The 16,463-nt window shown below is 37.0% G+C and overlaps 1 protein-coding gene across 1 annotated transcript; it reads left to right on the top strand.

Annotated features, from left to right (window-relative positions):
* The first annotated feature begins 7,507 nt into the window (after positions 1–7,507).
* On the top strand, positions 7,508–15,939 carry LOC311096946 (uncharacterized protein). The gene is made up of 6 exons (XM_084136400.1): positions 7,508–7,816; positions 11,971–12,288; positions 12,385–12,738; positions 13,431–13,478; positions 13,624–13,704; positions 15,848–15,939. Exons 1-6 carry the CDS (start codon positions 7,756–7,758, stop codon positions 15,916–15,918), a joined length of 933 nt encoding a protein of 310 aa, XP_083992526.1. The 5' UTR covers positions 7,508–7,755; the 3' UTR covers positions 15,919–15,939.
* The last annotated feature ends 524 nt before the right edge of the window (positions 15,940–16,463 follow it).

Below are 16,463 nucleotides of genomic sequence, written 5' to 3'. Positions count from 1 at the left end.
TTACCTTATGCATGCATACAGGCTAGAACAGTAAATCAATTAATGTGAGAACTGTTTTCCTGAAATAGCCTGCAGGTAAGTGGACAGACCCCAAAATTGGCCAATCACAGCACATAACATACAAATTCTGTTGGCATTCAAATACAGTAGTCATCATTAACTAAGCATTATTTATCTATGACTTCATCATGTGTGTGGCTCAACTAAAGTGGTGACTCGGTGCTTTGAAACACTGATGAACAATGTGTTTTCATTATGATCTGAGTTATCCAGCATGTTCATGTCTTCTTCATAGCCTGCAGGTAAATGGACAGAACCCAAAATTGGCCAATCACAGCACATAACATACGAATTCTGTTAGCATTCAAATACAGTAGTCATCATTAACTAAGCATTATTTATCAATGACCTCATCATGTGTGTGGCTCAACTAAAGTGGTGACTTGGTGCTTTGAAACACTGATGAACAATGTGGCATAACTGTGAAATGAATATGAACATGAAAGTTCAAGCCTTTGCAAACAATGTACTGTGGACACAAATGGACTTTGATCTTAACTTTACTGCTTTATTTTTAAATGGTATAAACCAGTTAAAAACCATAAAGCTGTTTAAAAAAAAATAAATAAAAATAAATCCACAAACAGCTTGATCTCTTTTTGGGTAAAGAGTCACCTTTTAATGTATAAAGCTACTGATGTGGACTCCTCCTTATCATGAAATTGTAAAACAGCTTTATGGTTTTGTAAAGAGTTTTCAGATATACAGGCACTTAAAATAAAGTTCATGGTGTATGTACTGAATTCCTTCTCAGCTCTTTCCAGCTGTTGATTTAACTGGTTTATACCGTTCAGAATAAAGCAGTAAAGTTACAGACTGTGGTCTCATTGTTAATGGTATTAATACGTAATTTTTTAAAGATAGAAAGCGTACTTTTTTGTACGTTTGGATATATGCTGAAACGTATAATATGGACGTATCTGCAACGTTTAAACGTAACATTATTACGATTTTACAGCTAAAAAACGTACGTTAAACTATTTACGAATATTTCATATCATAAAGATATCTGTATAATTTCCCTTTTACCATTTTATAGATTATAACTGTAAGATCTCTTAACCCTACTCCCACACCTAAACATAGGCCTACCCATTTCATAGACAATATTAAAAGGATAAAACGTAATGGACAGATATGTGTAGGGAAATGGCAGTTTTATTAACAATATATAGCATTAAAAGATAGTTTGAGCCACTAATCCTACCCCTAAACCTAACAATTTCTTAAAACTACGTAGGCTACAATTATAAATTAAAACAACAGACAGACACGTATAATTACAATCATTTATTTATTGAGAAAATGTCAAAACCGGTACCAAAAGTCGTTCACATGACGATGTGAAATAAACCAAATATTACAAAATGGTTAAACGATTAAAGAAGGTATTTTTAAGGTTTTAAAGTGTATTCTTGTTTAACACCATGTAGGCTAATCCTCCGAAACGAGTTTGCAGCAGAAGGCACGAACCGAAATGTTATTATTTATGAGTAACGTTATTATATGAGTAACGTTAAACTGTATTAATAAATGCGACTGAAAATTGAATTGATAAGACAATTGAATGCAATAGAGTCAAAATATTAATGCCACGATTTTAATATGCATAAGTTAAATAGGAATACGTACAAATTTGTATGTCGGTAAAGTTGTTTATATGTAAATAAATTACGTTTTTGTGCTGTCAATACGTAAATGTTATAAGTTTTAGTGCTGTAAATACGTCAGTATTATACGTTTCTGTGTGTATAAAACGTAAATAAATGTACGTATGGTAGAACTACACTTTATGTAAAAATACAAAAGTATTCTCATGAGATCACGTTGCAAGTTAAGATCAAAGTCCATTTGTGTCCACAGTACATTGTTTGCAAAGGCTTGAACTTTCATGTTCATATTCATTTCACAGTTATGCCACATTGTTCATCAATGTTTCAAAGCACCAAGTCACCACTTTAGTTGAGCCACACACATGATGAAGTCATTGATAAATAATGCTTAGTTAATGATGACTACTGTATTTGAATGCCAACAGAATTTGTATGTTATGTGCTGTGATTGGCCAATTTTGGGGTCTGTCCACTTACCTGCAGGCTATTTCAGGAAAACAGTTCTCACATTAATTGATTTACTGTTCTAGCCTGTATGCATGCATAAGGTAATGTGGATTTTTGTACATTCCTTTAATAATTCGAAGAGTAGTCTTGCATGCATGAATTAATGCTTTTTTATGCATGAATTCATGATGATTCATGTACCATAACCATAGCTTTATCCACAATGGGTGGTAAAGACCAATTTTTTTTGTAAACAAAGAAAACATCATGATCATGCGTAATAAATCATAATTCATGATGATGTACTCATCTTAGTTAATGTTTTAATTAAGGTGTTGTTCATCCATGAAGTCATGAATGAAAAACGTTGAACTCGTGTTAGTCCCTGATGATTCATGAGATATAAATGCATGAATGAATGCATATTTCATGCATGAATTTATACATGAATTCATGATAATTCATGTACCCTTTACCGTAAAGTGTTACCCATATTACTAATGCACATCCCTATGAATGGTCTGCAGCGTGGGGCCTGAAGGACGCATACTTCAGATATCCACTCCTCCGCAAACACGGGTCATCCTGTGTCTTACGTTGAGGGGTCACAGTCTCGGTACAAGTCCCTCCCTTGCTACATAGCCAGTTGGGTTTCTGGTCAACTGGAAAGGAGTACTCGTCTACGGACTGAGGAGCTTTTTTCCGGTACGGAGGTGAACTTGGTTTACACGTCTCTCAATTAGAATGTGTCCGGTCAGTGCTTAGAGGTGAGAAAGGGTCCCACTGAATAAACTTCAGAGCCTCCTGGGGCATATGTGAGATGCAGCGGCATATAAATGGTTTCCTCCATATGATGACCGCTTCAGCACTGACTTTATGACCAAGTTCCTAGGTGGCCGTGGCAGAGCAGCATGCTCCGTGTGTTAACAACACCTGGTATGCTGCCAAACCCTTAGCAGTGACCTTTTGTTTCTCCGGGCTAATGGCTCCTAGAACAAGTGTCTATTAAACACTAGCTTAGGGGCCATGTATAACGGGCATGCAGTAAAGAGGGCTTGGGCTTACCTCACACTGCATTGGCATTTAGTTGCCTCGAGTTTTAGCAGTTTCCTTGCTTGATGCCGCTGCTCAGCAAGATGCACTGCCCAGTTCAGTGACCGTTGCTCATACGTTTCCCTCGCATATCACAACTCGCCCGCCACCTCCTCCTATGGGGTTCAGAAGCTTCGCTTCGGCTTGCTGCGCCATTCCCCTCCTATGGACTGGATAAGTGCGCTTTTTGCTCCAGTTGAGTTCCCTCTTCCAAACCCTGTCGGTGTTGGACGTGGCGGAGTGTCCGATACTAGACCTATCACTTGTATGCTTGTGTAACTTGTGTTAGGTGGGGTCCATATGTTGTGATCCCTATGGTGATCCCATATGTGTATTCTTCCATGGGTTGACTCCCTGCGGCGAGCCCGTGTCTTCCCTTGGCAGAGCCTGCTCTGCCGTCACTGTTCCCCCCTGTTATTGGCTGGAACATCCTCAGTGACATGCCATATGTTGTACTGCCCGTTAAGTTCGCTCAGTCCATATGTGTTCTCCACACGTTACCTCCTTCGAGCAGGATGTGGCTTCCGCAGCGTAGACCTTCCAACGAAAGGTACGCTTTCCCAGTGATTTTAACTGGCCTAAGCCCTTTCATATCTGCAAGTGCGGAAGATCTGGAGGCTTTTGTCTAGGCACTGGAACGTGGCAGCACTAGTGGCAACTTAGTAGGATCCCAATCAGTCGACACGTCGACTACGTCAAACGTGCCCGACCAAAAGGGAACGTTCAGAGGGAACAAACGTGTGGCGGTGGCGCTGCGAACCACTCAGGTGATTCATTCAGAGAATGAAGCAGTTGCTGCTTTGGATGTCATATGTCACGTGATTTTTCCGTACCAAAGCAACCTTCGGAGCAGTGGTTCAAATGGAATTGTAGTTAATGGTTTGAAGCACATATCAAAGCTTCAGTGTCAGACTGCCATCACTAGACAGCGGGCCAGACTGGTGGTGCTTCACACACCATGGCAGTGTTGCAAGCCTATTGAGCCGACTCACTGAAGGACCTCAGTCAAGGCAAGGGTGTAATCACATATGAATGGGCTTTACAGAAGAGGAGATTTCTCATTATTATCGATGTTGAAAACAGTTGTGTACATTTATTGATTCTTTGATGAATAGAAAGTTCAAAAGTACAGCATTTATTTGAAATATAATCTTTTGTAATATTATAAATGTCTTTACTGTCACTTTTGATCAATTTAATGCATCCTTGCTGAATAAAAGTATTCATTTCTTTAAAGCTGCAGTCTGTAGTTTTTCCTCTTTGTCGTAATTTCTGTTCAAAATTTGCAATTGCAGTTATTTGCGGAATTATCAACTTTACATGGGTTGTGCCTCTGCATGGCACAGCGCGGATGAATCCAATGTTTTGAGGAGAATGTGCTCTCGATCTCCACTGTCATCGCTCCTCCTTTTTATGCTTCCGCTCCTCTGTGAGAGATATGAGACCGGTGCGTCGCGCAGGTGTTGCTCATCAGTAATCACGCCACCGCCCTCGTGCCGCTCTCTCACGGCCCTCGGCCTCGTCCTACTCGCCACATTGAGAATAAATTTGAAATTGATTATGCATATCATCCACAAGGAGAATAAATAGTGAGAATGCAAATCAGATGATAAAACCTAAAATTGTGCATGACAGAAAATTACATGGGTTCAAGTTCAATGACAGTATGAGAGCTCAAAAAGTGCCAGGACATCGCTCAGCCCACACAACATGTCCACAGTAGTCAACAAAAAGGATGACCGGCCAGATTAAATGAGTTAAGAGATGTTGTCACTAACAAAAAATACATAAGGTCTGCATTCACAGGTGACAGCAGACAGGAAATGGTTCACTCCAGCAATAAGGACCAGAGGAAGTGTGGTTGCATCTTGCAGTGATCAGCAAAATGGTTAAAGAGTGTGACATCTGGGTCCAAGCCTCTCACCTTAAACAACACCAACCAGCCTCAACAACCCCACACAGCATAAAGTGGAGGATCAAGGATAAAGGTAACAAGATAAAGCCCATTTCCAAGGCTCACAAAGAGTCACCCTGGTGAAGAGGGAACGTCCACGGGGCGAACAAGATGAACAACAGGTGTGTGTCCAAGAAGATGTAGAACAACTAATGCTTGAAGTTTAGTAAGAATCCGGTTATGTGGTGATTTTGATCATTTTATTTCATTTAATCAAACTAAAGGGCTGAGTATTGATATTAATTTCTCGATTTGATTAGTTACCGATTCATTTGAAAATATTCCAGGTATATGTAAATCAAAAAGAGTTAAATCTCTTAATACTATATTTATTTATTTTTACCTACAAAGGCAAAATACCTTAACTTGCTAGAGTGTGGAACTGAGAAAAATGACTTTAAAGAATTTTAGATGTCCAGCCAAATTAATTATAGGTATAGGACACTGGAAATCTGGCAGTTAGATGCTTTAGTAATGAAAATTATCTACATAAAAAATCTTGAGCTCCAACTTGACTTTTGACCACTATTTTGAAGTTACTGTACTCTGCCTTTGTATTGTCTGCAAAAAAGTCACACCAAGGCAAATGGCAATAACTTCCACATTATCAATATTTGGTTGCTGATCACCATTTACAAAATCATTATAGTAACACCTGTATAAAATCCAGTGATCGTGGATTATTATTTTTTTTATTATTTTTTTTTGATGATTACAATTGCTTTGTTATATGGTGCAGTTTGGTAGCCTATTCATTATAGCTGACTAGCCTATTTATGCTATAGGCTTCTAGCTACCTAAATGAAGTAGATTGCGATCTATCTAATTTGTTTGTCTAATGCATGTTTTGTCTTACTTGACCTTGATATCTGCGTTTCAAAGCCATCTCAACTATAATTGTCCTTTGAGAGCAATGGGCCATCCTTAAATGCTATCAGTAAAAAAAAAACACTATTCAACTATATCAACTATTTGCTTTACCTACACTTTTATTCAGGTATCGTCAGAAGTGCTTTAGTGACAAATGTATGACACAGGCTACACCGTAATTTAAACGCAGAGAACTTTAATGGACAGTAAAACAAAGGCATAGTGAAGTAACTTCAGCCTAACTCAGTTTGAGCATTATGAACAAAGGCGAAGAAAGGTAACTGGTGTTACGGTGCTCTGCCTTGGTTTTTCCTGTGCTTTTGGAAATTACTGTTTAGAAAAACCCTCATTTACTTGAAAAAAACAATGGAATTGACTCAAGATACTGTAAGGGTGGATTTCCTGCAGGGGTTCAAGCTGCAAGACTCCCGAATGAACAAAGAAATGTTATTCGCAAGATGGTAGAAAACTATACATTTCTTGTCTATTCCACCCACTGCCACTTATACCAACGACAGAAATAAGCAAAGTTACAATAGCTTAATATGTGGGAGAGCGTTGCTATAGAGAGTGACAATATTGTATTGCAGTATGTAGCACTTAAAAGTCAATACCAAATCAAAACACATTATTTGTAATTAAAACGGTTTATTGACAAAATATGGTTCTGGTTACACTTAAAATAGTTACAAAATAGATGTATGAGATGATGATAACTTATAGCATGAATGTTACCCAGCATGTAAAATGTTAACAGAGAGAGAGAGAGAGAGAGAGAGAGAGAGAAAGAGAGAGAGAGAGAGAAAAGAGGAAGCAAAGGGAGAGAGCCCTAAGAAAGGGACCCAGAGAATAAGAAGAGAGCCAGAGCATCAGTTACAATCTTGTTTTATCCTTTCCCAGACCATGTGACTAAATAACTGTGAGACATTCAAACTGACCAATCAGATAATTACAACTCCCCCCATTGAATTAAAGGTGTGGCAATTCATAAACCCCAATGGTAGCACTGCGGCTGCAACTCGGTATATAATATTAAGGATTCGTTCAAAATGAACGGAATCGTTCATGACCGACCCATCACTAATTTACAACAATCCCTGATTTGGCTGATTCTGACGTAAAGTTTTGGATCGAACCAAAATCAGAACACAAGAGAATCACAAATGAAATGAATCCTCAACTGGATCAAGATGAGAAAGCTGATGTAACATGACAGAGGAGATTCAGTGGAAACAGACATGTCAAATACATACAATATATGAAGAATTTTATTTTTCCTATTGCTTCCCCTTTGTTAGACTGTGTATTCTATACTCTTGTGTAACCTTTTGTCTGGTTTTAATTGAGCAAGGTGACTGTGGGCTTGTGGGCTGTGCTTTTATTGTGACATCACGTTTTCCGTCGTGTTTTCAGAGCTGTGAGCTCACTGTTGAGGTTTGGAAACGTGTTACTCAGAACTCAGTTTGACCACATCGAGCATTGATCATCTCTGAACCGTGTTTACACTGATGATGGCTGTGGATTCTGTTGGTAGTTCCTCTTCTCTCTTTTAGCTGGTTGCTTCATACAGTTGAGTAGAAGCTGGTGCGGATCTGGACTCTCATGCTAGACTTTATGAGTCTCTACACATGAAGTCAAGGTATTGCTGAACCATTTTTACTGATTTTTACTGAGGGGCTGATGGTGTTAAACTGAAGGGAAGACTAACAGAAACAGAAAATGGCTGAAAAGAGTGATTTGTGTCTGCTGGGACTGATCATTCTCTGCTCACTTCTCACAGGTAAAAACACATTTCTACATGCTCTAAACTCACGAGAAAGGGTTAAATATTAATATACTTACATAAAAATGTTTTACTAGAGCTGGTCTGGCATGGAGTCTGTGAATGAGTTAGTTTGAACATGCTTTATTCGTCCTCACACTCATGTTCTGATCTCACAGTCACTGTCACTTGCTGTGTATCTCCTGATGTATTCTGGTATGTGTATCACATTATATTGATAACTCAGCAGAAAAATAAAAACAATTCCATTCCAATTTATTAGCAAAGCTATTTGTGTCACTGAACACCTGTTAACCTTCACCAGTGCGAGGACGCACTGAAGCGTTTTTTTTTTTTTTTTTCACAAAACAACGTCCCTCAGGGCTTTTAGCTCAAAAATGTGCAGATTTGGAGAAATATTGATAGATTCTCATAGGCTTACATCAGATTTCTATAGACAGTAATAATATTTATTGAATTTATCCCCAAATGCGTCGATGTAATCATTATGAGCACTTGATACTCAAAAGTATTGTGTTTTCAATCCATACCAGCAGCCTGAGGGCGCTTGTGTGCACAGTATAGTCCATATATGGAACATGAAGAAGAGCCATGATCATGTGACATTCCAGGACGTCACTGATACACACATCAGAGTTAGCTGTAATATGCAGATAAAGACGTTTTGAAGACAATAAACATGATTGCAATGATATTTGAGTTACCTGTGTTCTTCGAGCCATGTCATGTATTTTCATAATAATAGATTATATTTATAATGTAATGCTAATCGCTATAGACTTTATCATCATGCGGAATACTATAAAATAATATATTTTCTGTCTGATCTTTTTATCTGAAGCCAAATTAGATCACAGAAGATTATTTAAAACACTCGATTGCGTTATAAAGTAAGTTTGGAGCACAAATATGGTTTTAATCTCATACATTGTCGTATATTGATGGTGTGCTGAGCTAACATGCTAGCTAGCCCAGGTGCACCTGCCACCTAGCACTAACAGTTATTCTTTTATGATTTTTTTTTTCTAAATAGGAATGCTTACTGAAATGTGTCTTTATTCAAGAAGGGCATTGGATACAGTTTCAAATGTGATGAGAACTTTGATAAAAGAAATTAGGGATTGAGACCCTATGAATAGCATTTGAATAGCCAGTCGCTAGTAACTATAATGCAGACAAAAGAAATGCATATTTAGAGCCATAACCAGGCTGGAGAGGTGTGAATGTGTGCATGGGGAGACTGAGACTGAATGGGGCTCGTTTGCACCACAAAACAATAGAGACAAAACACTGAATAGATTCAATTCAATTCAAATTTATTTGTATAGCGCTTTTCACAATACACATTGTTTCAAAGCAGCTTTACAGAAAAGGCATTTCAGAAATGTACATAGAAAATAAAGTTAGTTAATCATGTATTAATTTAGGGCATAACATCGCTGGCGTTGAGTCGTCTGTTCATAGGTGTCGAGTCGTCTCTTCACGGGTGTTGGGGCATCTGAAGTCTCCATGAGAGGCTGGATACAAACGGGAGCTGACGAACTATTTACCTCGGGACTAGCGTCCCAAAATGACAACAGAAAAGCAGATGGAAAATAATTAGCGTAGCTGCTGTTCAGAATATTAATGCATTTGATCCGATTTAACTGTAGTATAAAAGGTATTATGTGAATGCTTGCCTAAAGAGATGCGTCTTTAATCTAGATTTAAACTGGGACAGCGAGTCTGAGCCTCAAACAATATCAGGAAGGCTATTCCAGAGTTTAGGAGCTAAATGTGAAAACACCCTCCCTCCTTTAATGGACTTGGATATCCTAGGAATGACCAGAAGCCTCGAATTTAGTGATCTTAAAGAGCGTGATGGATTGTAGGGCGATAGAAGATCCGTTAAATAGACTGGAGCTAAACCATTTAGTGCTTTATAAGTCAGTAGCAATACTTTGTAATTGATATGGAACTTAATAGGTAACCAATGTAGTGATATTAAAATCGGTGTTATATGTTCATACTTTCTTGACCTAGTAAGAACTCTAGCAGCGGCATTTTGGACTAACTGTAGCTTGTTTATTGAGGATGCAGGACAACCAGCTAATAAAGCACTAGTCTCGAGGTCATGAATGCATGAACTAACTTTTCTGCATCAGAAACAGAGAGCATGTTATGTAGCTTAGCAATGTTTCTAAGGTGGAAAAAGGCTGTTCTTGTAACATATGAAATATGATTTTCGAAAGACAAGTTGCGGTCTAATATAACACCCAGGTCTTTTACTGTAGTGGATAAAAAATAAATAAATAACTAAATAAAAAATAGATGGCTTAGATGATGACTAAACATCAGTAGCATTTTAGAGTCTAATCAAAATAAAGTCATATGACATGATCTTGAAAAACATTTAACTAAATACAGCGTTTTAGACTTATATTCTTCAGATTTTAAATATAAAATGATGAGCTGCAGTGCCAACTTCAATTTAATTTTCATGAAGATGTTTCATAAAAATAAATTTCTTTCAATTTCTAATAGCTTTACAAAACTTTGAAGCTATTTATATATATAAAACATTTACAATAAACTGCCAGGTGTCAGCTTTCAAATGAGATCATACTTGTGTTTTTAGTACCAAGGGTTCATGAACTGTATCTGTTTCAGTTTGGGTATGTCATTTCTGGGGATTTTTCAAAAGTGGGGTTGCAGCTTAACAGGTAACTAAAAATGGAGATGCCACAAAATGTATAAAACTGAAATAGTATTTTGTAAAAAGTGTGTTAAGTAAACATTCATAACACTGAAATAGTCAGCATGCTTAATTTTCAACAATATTATTGATCTATCTGCATTGACACCATTATATGAGAACTGAACTGAGCTGGATGATGACATCACTTTTTTCAGTCCTGCTGTATATCTAAATGAAGTAAATTAATAACTAATGATTTTTTACAACCTAAACCTCTGTAAAACTGCTTTGAAACGATCTATGTTTTGTAAAAAGCGCTATATAAATAAACGTAACTTGACTATCCTCTACTTTGCTGTAAACTATTTTTTGGTATTTTGATAACTCATCTGCGAGTCGTGATCACAGCGAGCGCATCCATAAATACACACACACACACACACACACACACACACACACACACACACACACACATATATATATATATGTGTGTGTGTGTGTGTGTGTGTGTGTGTATATATATATATATATATATATATATATATATATATATACTGTATATATATATATATATATATATATATATATATATATATATTTTTTTTTTTTCTTCCACAAAGTGCATACAAAGAATAGTAAAAGTATTATGCAGTGCAGAAAGACTAGATTCCCAGTATGCATTGCAGCGTGAAGCTTTTGATCATCACCATTGTTGAGATTCATTCGCTGATTCTTAATGTCTCTTTGTGTTTAAATGACACATTTGAAAATTCTTCATTAATTATTATGACATTGCTGGATCTCATACTATATAATCACAGGGCTATTATAATTTAAAATATAAAATGAATAACATTTCACGAAGACTTCGCATACTAAAACTAGGTGATGATTACATTGTTATCATCAATATCAAACCAATATCATCTGTATTTATTCTCTTTTGGCTTTCCTGCTGTAACAAACGAGTCTTACAAACACAGTTACAGCAGCCAGAGAAATATAATGTCTAGTAAAGTGTCACAAGCCCAACTAAAGCAAACTCTGATCTCCATGATGGAAATGTCAAATGAAGTAATAAAACATCAACATCTAAACCTCTTTTAATTCTCAATAAGAGCTTCTGTAGACGTCTGACAGAAATAAAGTCAGTCTGGTTAGTAATAAGTGAAGCTGGTAATGCTGTTTGTGGAGTTGTTTAATCCTCCTCTGCTGAGATCTTCACAGATTTAATGTCTTCTTTTATTTCATCTAAGGCTGTGGCTGAAGTCAGTTGTGTGTTTGGAGAACGTTCTGATAAGAAACATCTGTTATCTGGTGGTGCACTCATACTGTGAAATAATAAAAAATCAATATTTTTGCACAGCCCTAAAAAACTGACATTTGACACTGAGAATGTTCTGATGTCACAGGGGTTTGTTTGTAGTTTCATTTATTAATATAAGAATGATCACTGAGATATACTGTGTTTCAGGAACCAGTGGAGTGGATGATGTGTTCATCAGTTCTGGTGAAAATGTGCGTCTGCCCTGTAATAATGCTCTTTCTGACTGCAAATCTAAAACTACATGGACCTACTATAACGGATTCAGACATTCAGCAGAAGTTGAACTGATTACTTTAGGGATAAAGAAGAAAGACACAGAGAGACATGAGAGACTGAGTCTGGAGTCTGACTGCTCTCTGAACATCAACGTCACAGTAGAAGATTATGGATTATACACCTGCCGACAGTATGTGAATGACAGACAACAAGGACCTGATGCACTTGTTTATCTGCATGTTCTTCATGGTAAGTTTATGATTATGTGTCAGTTTAAAAAGGGCAGATTCTCCCTTTAAACTCAGATGATGATTGAAGAGTCTGTGATTTGTGTCTTGTGTTCAGTTTCAGTGTCTTCATCATCATCATCATCATCATCATCATCATCATCATCATCGTCCTCACAGACTGAGATCAGTCCAGGCCGCTCTGTGACTCTCTCCTGTCAGTTGTATTCATTTTATATACTCTCCTGTGGTTATTGGGTCAGTTATGAGGGATTAGAGCTGTTGTGGGTGAATCAGGCTGGTGTTGATCTGAAGATAGACTCCAGATATCAGATATTATTATCATCAGATCACTGTAACATCACTCTGACTACAACACTCCTGAATGAAGATAACAACAGAGAGTGGAGATGTTGGCTTAATCTCAGAAATCACACCAAGACCTCAGTCAGATACACTGTCAAGTATTCAGGTGAGAAAACACTCAGTGTTAGAAGACTTTCTTTTAGAGACTTTTACAATTACAATTTCTAAGTGATCTTATGAATCACTGGCAACTATTTTTTGGTACACTTTATCATTTATAAGTTATTAGTTAATGATGAGCTAATCATTTACAAAACACGACTATATATTTATAAATTATTAATAAATGATATGCTAACATTTTATAAATATTTTGTCAATTCAGTTATAAGTCATTTGTAAATGATTAGTTATTTATGAACTAATCATTTACAAAGCATGACAATATATGTATAAATTATTAATATGTGGTATGCTAACAATTTATTTCCACTCTTGGAATATTTTCAGAATTTTTATTGAAAATAAATGCCTTTTCGATCTGATATGCAATTGGATTCCCAATCAGACGTCAGTGGGCGGAGTTAGTGTAAATAGACACTTCACTGTGATTGGCTGAACTCAAAGTAGAAATGGTTTCATGTGTTTACATGTTTACAAATGTTTGCCCTGTTATAATGCTGAATGAACACAAACCATTAAAGTACATACATGTATACCAATCACTTTATATTGATGATCCAGAATTCAAGGTCCAGCACATGTTCATAATTTCTGTGATGTGCAGCTCAAGTATTATGTGTTGATGATGATATGATGCATTATGTGTTGAACTGGACTAACAGACGTGATCCACAGATCCAGGAGAAACTGAAGTCTGTGTGACTGCTGGATTATTATACAGAGGTACGACATGTTCATTTATACTGACAGCTTTATAACATTAAACTATCAGTCAGTCTGTAAAAGCTTCATCAATAACTGTTGATAGTTGAATACCCTTGACTTCAGTCATGTACAGTTTCTCTTCTTCCTCTCATGTTTCCTGCAGTGATTGTGACTATTGTTGAGATCGCAGTGTTTGCTGCTCCTACTGTGATTGTTCTTCAGATCATCTGTGCAAGAAGAGCTGGTGAGTTTTGAGCCGCACACAATCTGATGATTCACACTCATCTGATCTGGAACATCAGTTTATTAGAGTAATCCAAAATCGTAATCCAAATCCAGGCAAGGGTCATACACAGGCAGGCAGTCCATACAAACAAACAAATCCAGAAGGTACGACGGGAACGGGAAAACCAGGACACAGGCAGATATCAAGAACCAAGAACATAGACAACAGTGGAAACACTCAGAAATGCAGTGTAAAAACATACACAACTTTGCAGTGAGTGATAGGATGAACCAGTCTTATATGGGGTGTGCTAAACCAGATAATGAGACACAGGTGGATGCAATCAGGGATGAGGAGTCTGGGCAGTGAGATATGGGAAATGTAGTTGTGAGTGAATCATGAAGGTCTGATGTGGAGTGCCCTCTGGTGGCTTTCAAGGGCACTCCAGTTAATGATCGTTATAGTGCATAATAATATAATCTATAATGTACTGATGCTAAATGTCCTTGCACACCGAGTCCGAAATTCTCTTCCGAAATTTTCGCATGTTAAAAAATAAATTGTGTCAACCACGTTTGCATACTGCTTCCGAAACTTTCAAATTTCTGTGTTTTTTGCATCCGTAGCAAGTATTTTGAGAGGTGTTTTGACTATTCAGAGCCACCGAATGACGAATAGGAAAAAACGAATATGAAACTTTCGGACTCAGTCAGTGGTCAAGGAGCTCAACAAGGTTGCTCTGTTGAGGCTCGCGCAGCCTCTCGAGGAGAAATCAAAACAAATGAGCGCAATTTTATAACAATCTATGAACGTAGCACACACAAAGAAACTCTGTTAACATACTGCGGTAAAAATTCAAAATGTGGAGTTTTTATATTTATATAAAATATATTCAGCAACATCACACGACCAAGTGTGCTTAATACCATCACGATTGAAAATGTGACACTGATTTCAAATGACAGTTCAATAAACCAGTAATATTAAGTCACTTTCCTTTTAGTCGAAATATTGACTGTTTTTGTTCTATTTTAGCAGCGAAAATAGTTCCAATCCAAACAAAGATCACAGCATAGCACATCTCACAGCAACACTCAATCGTGTTCTGAATAATTCAGCATTTTGAACCAATCGGTTGAGTCAAAGATTCACTGACCCATTCATAAACATCTAGGCTTGTTCGACTTGAACCGGCGCTGCACAGAGCTATCGGTGAATGACATCAAAGTACCGTGAGAGTGATTAGAGAGCAGATGCTCCTTATGCTTTGAATCGCTTCCACAAGATTCGCTTAATAAGACCGCTTATCGCATGCATTTCCGCGCTCACTATCGACAAACCAAATCAAATCCTTTTATATATATGTGATGCAATCTGGGAAAACCCGTCGGATGTCGCGCTGGTACGTTTTCAGTAAGATCAAAAAATAGATTGAATGCCAGTTTTTTGTTAAAATTGGGGTTTCGTTAAATTACTATTCTATATACTATCTTGTCTATCATCTCTGAATATATCTTGGCAAAATGCACTAGTTTAGTGCAGAAAAATAGCAATAGCTATCTGAAAAGACTGTGCCTTTCTTTTTAAGAACACGCATGGCAGAGAAAAAAAAAAAAAACGCCCATAGCTTTCCTTCTCTTAACACTACAAAAACAGTTCACCTATCAAAATAAACCACATAACAGAATAAAGGTATATCAATGTCCATTTCCCACCACTCCTGTGTAAACGGCACGCAAGTTTTTGTTTTGTTTTGTTTTTTATCCAACAAATCTATTCCATATTCCATGGAATATGTATCCCACACATTGTGAGATGCAGAGCGGAGCACAAGAGAACAATGGAGTCTGAAGTAGCTGCTCGCTTAAAAGATCTTGCTCGGTTTTCAACATGAAGATTTGAGTTCATAAGCTTTCGGATGATACCTAATCTATGATGATTACTAAAATATGTGATATGAAAAAGCTTGCAGGACGTGACAGTTAATTAAACCCGTTTTTCTCAAAATTCCTTTCCTGAAAATCATAGCGATCAGCCGACTTCAGATAACCATAACTTTTGTTACTGACAAACGCTGAAATAAATAAAAGGTTCAGAACTAGCAGACCAAACACATTTTTATTTTTATTCAGGAGTTAAAGTCAATGGCTTTATTTTGCAGGGAGGAAGGACTCGCAGAAGAACTCCTCATTTCTCCCAGAGGAAATAGAGATGCCTACAATATTACAATAAAATATGACAATAAAAATATTGGTAAGTTTTGAGCAAATCTGCAACAATATTTAAAATAGCAAAAACTTGAGGATTGTTCATTGTTTAATTTATTTTTTTTTTAAAGAGGGGGAAAAAACTCTGACCACCCTGAAGAAATAGTGTGCACATCAAGTTTAGATTAAAATATTTTTACAAATAACAGCAAGATTTATTTTCATTTATATTGTAATAAATGTTGTAACGTTATAATAACAATTGATTATACATTTTTGTGATAAATATTCTTATGAAAAACCTTCTTCTGAAAACTCCCCAGAAATAGAATATATACAAGACTGGCTGAATGGATTTACTGTAACTGATAATGATGAAACAGAAAAGAGAAATGTTAAAGTCAAGGGCAAAGTTGAGATTTTTATGGACGATCTTATAGTTAAACAGCTCCAGAGGGACCACGCAAAAAGAGCTCGCAAGACGGAGAAGAAGGAGAGAAAGGCGCTGGCAAAGGTCCTCCACAAAGGCTCAACCCTACCAAGACGAACGGATTCATCGTGCTCAGCAGT

Source organism: Abramis brama (assembly GCF_963993115.1).
Source record: "Abramis brama genome assembly, chromosome: 1".
Lineage (NCBI taxonomy): Eukaryota > Metazoa > Chordata > Actinopteri > Cypriniformes > Leuciscidae > Abramis > Abramis brama.
This window is presented reverse-complemented; position numbering and strand designations above follow the sequence as displayed.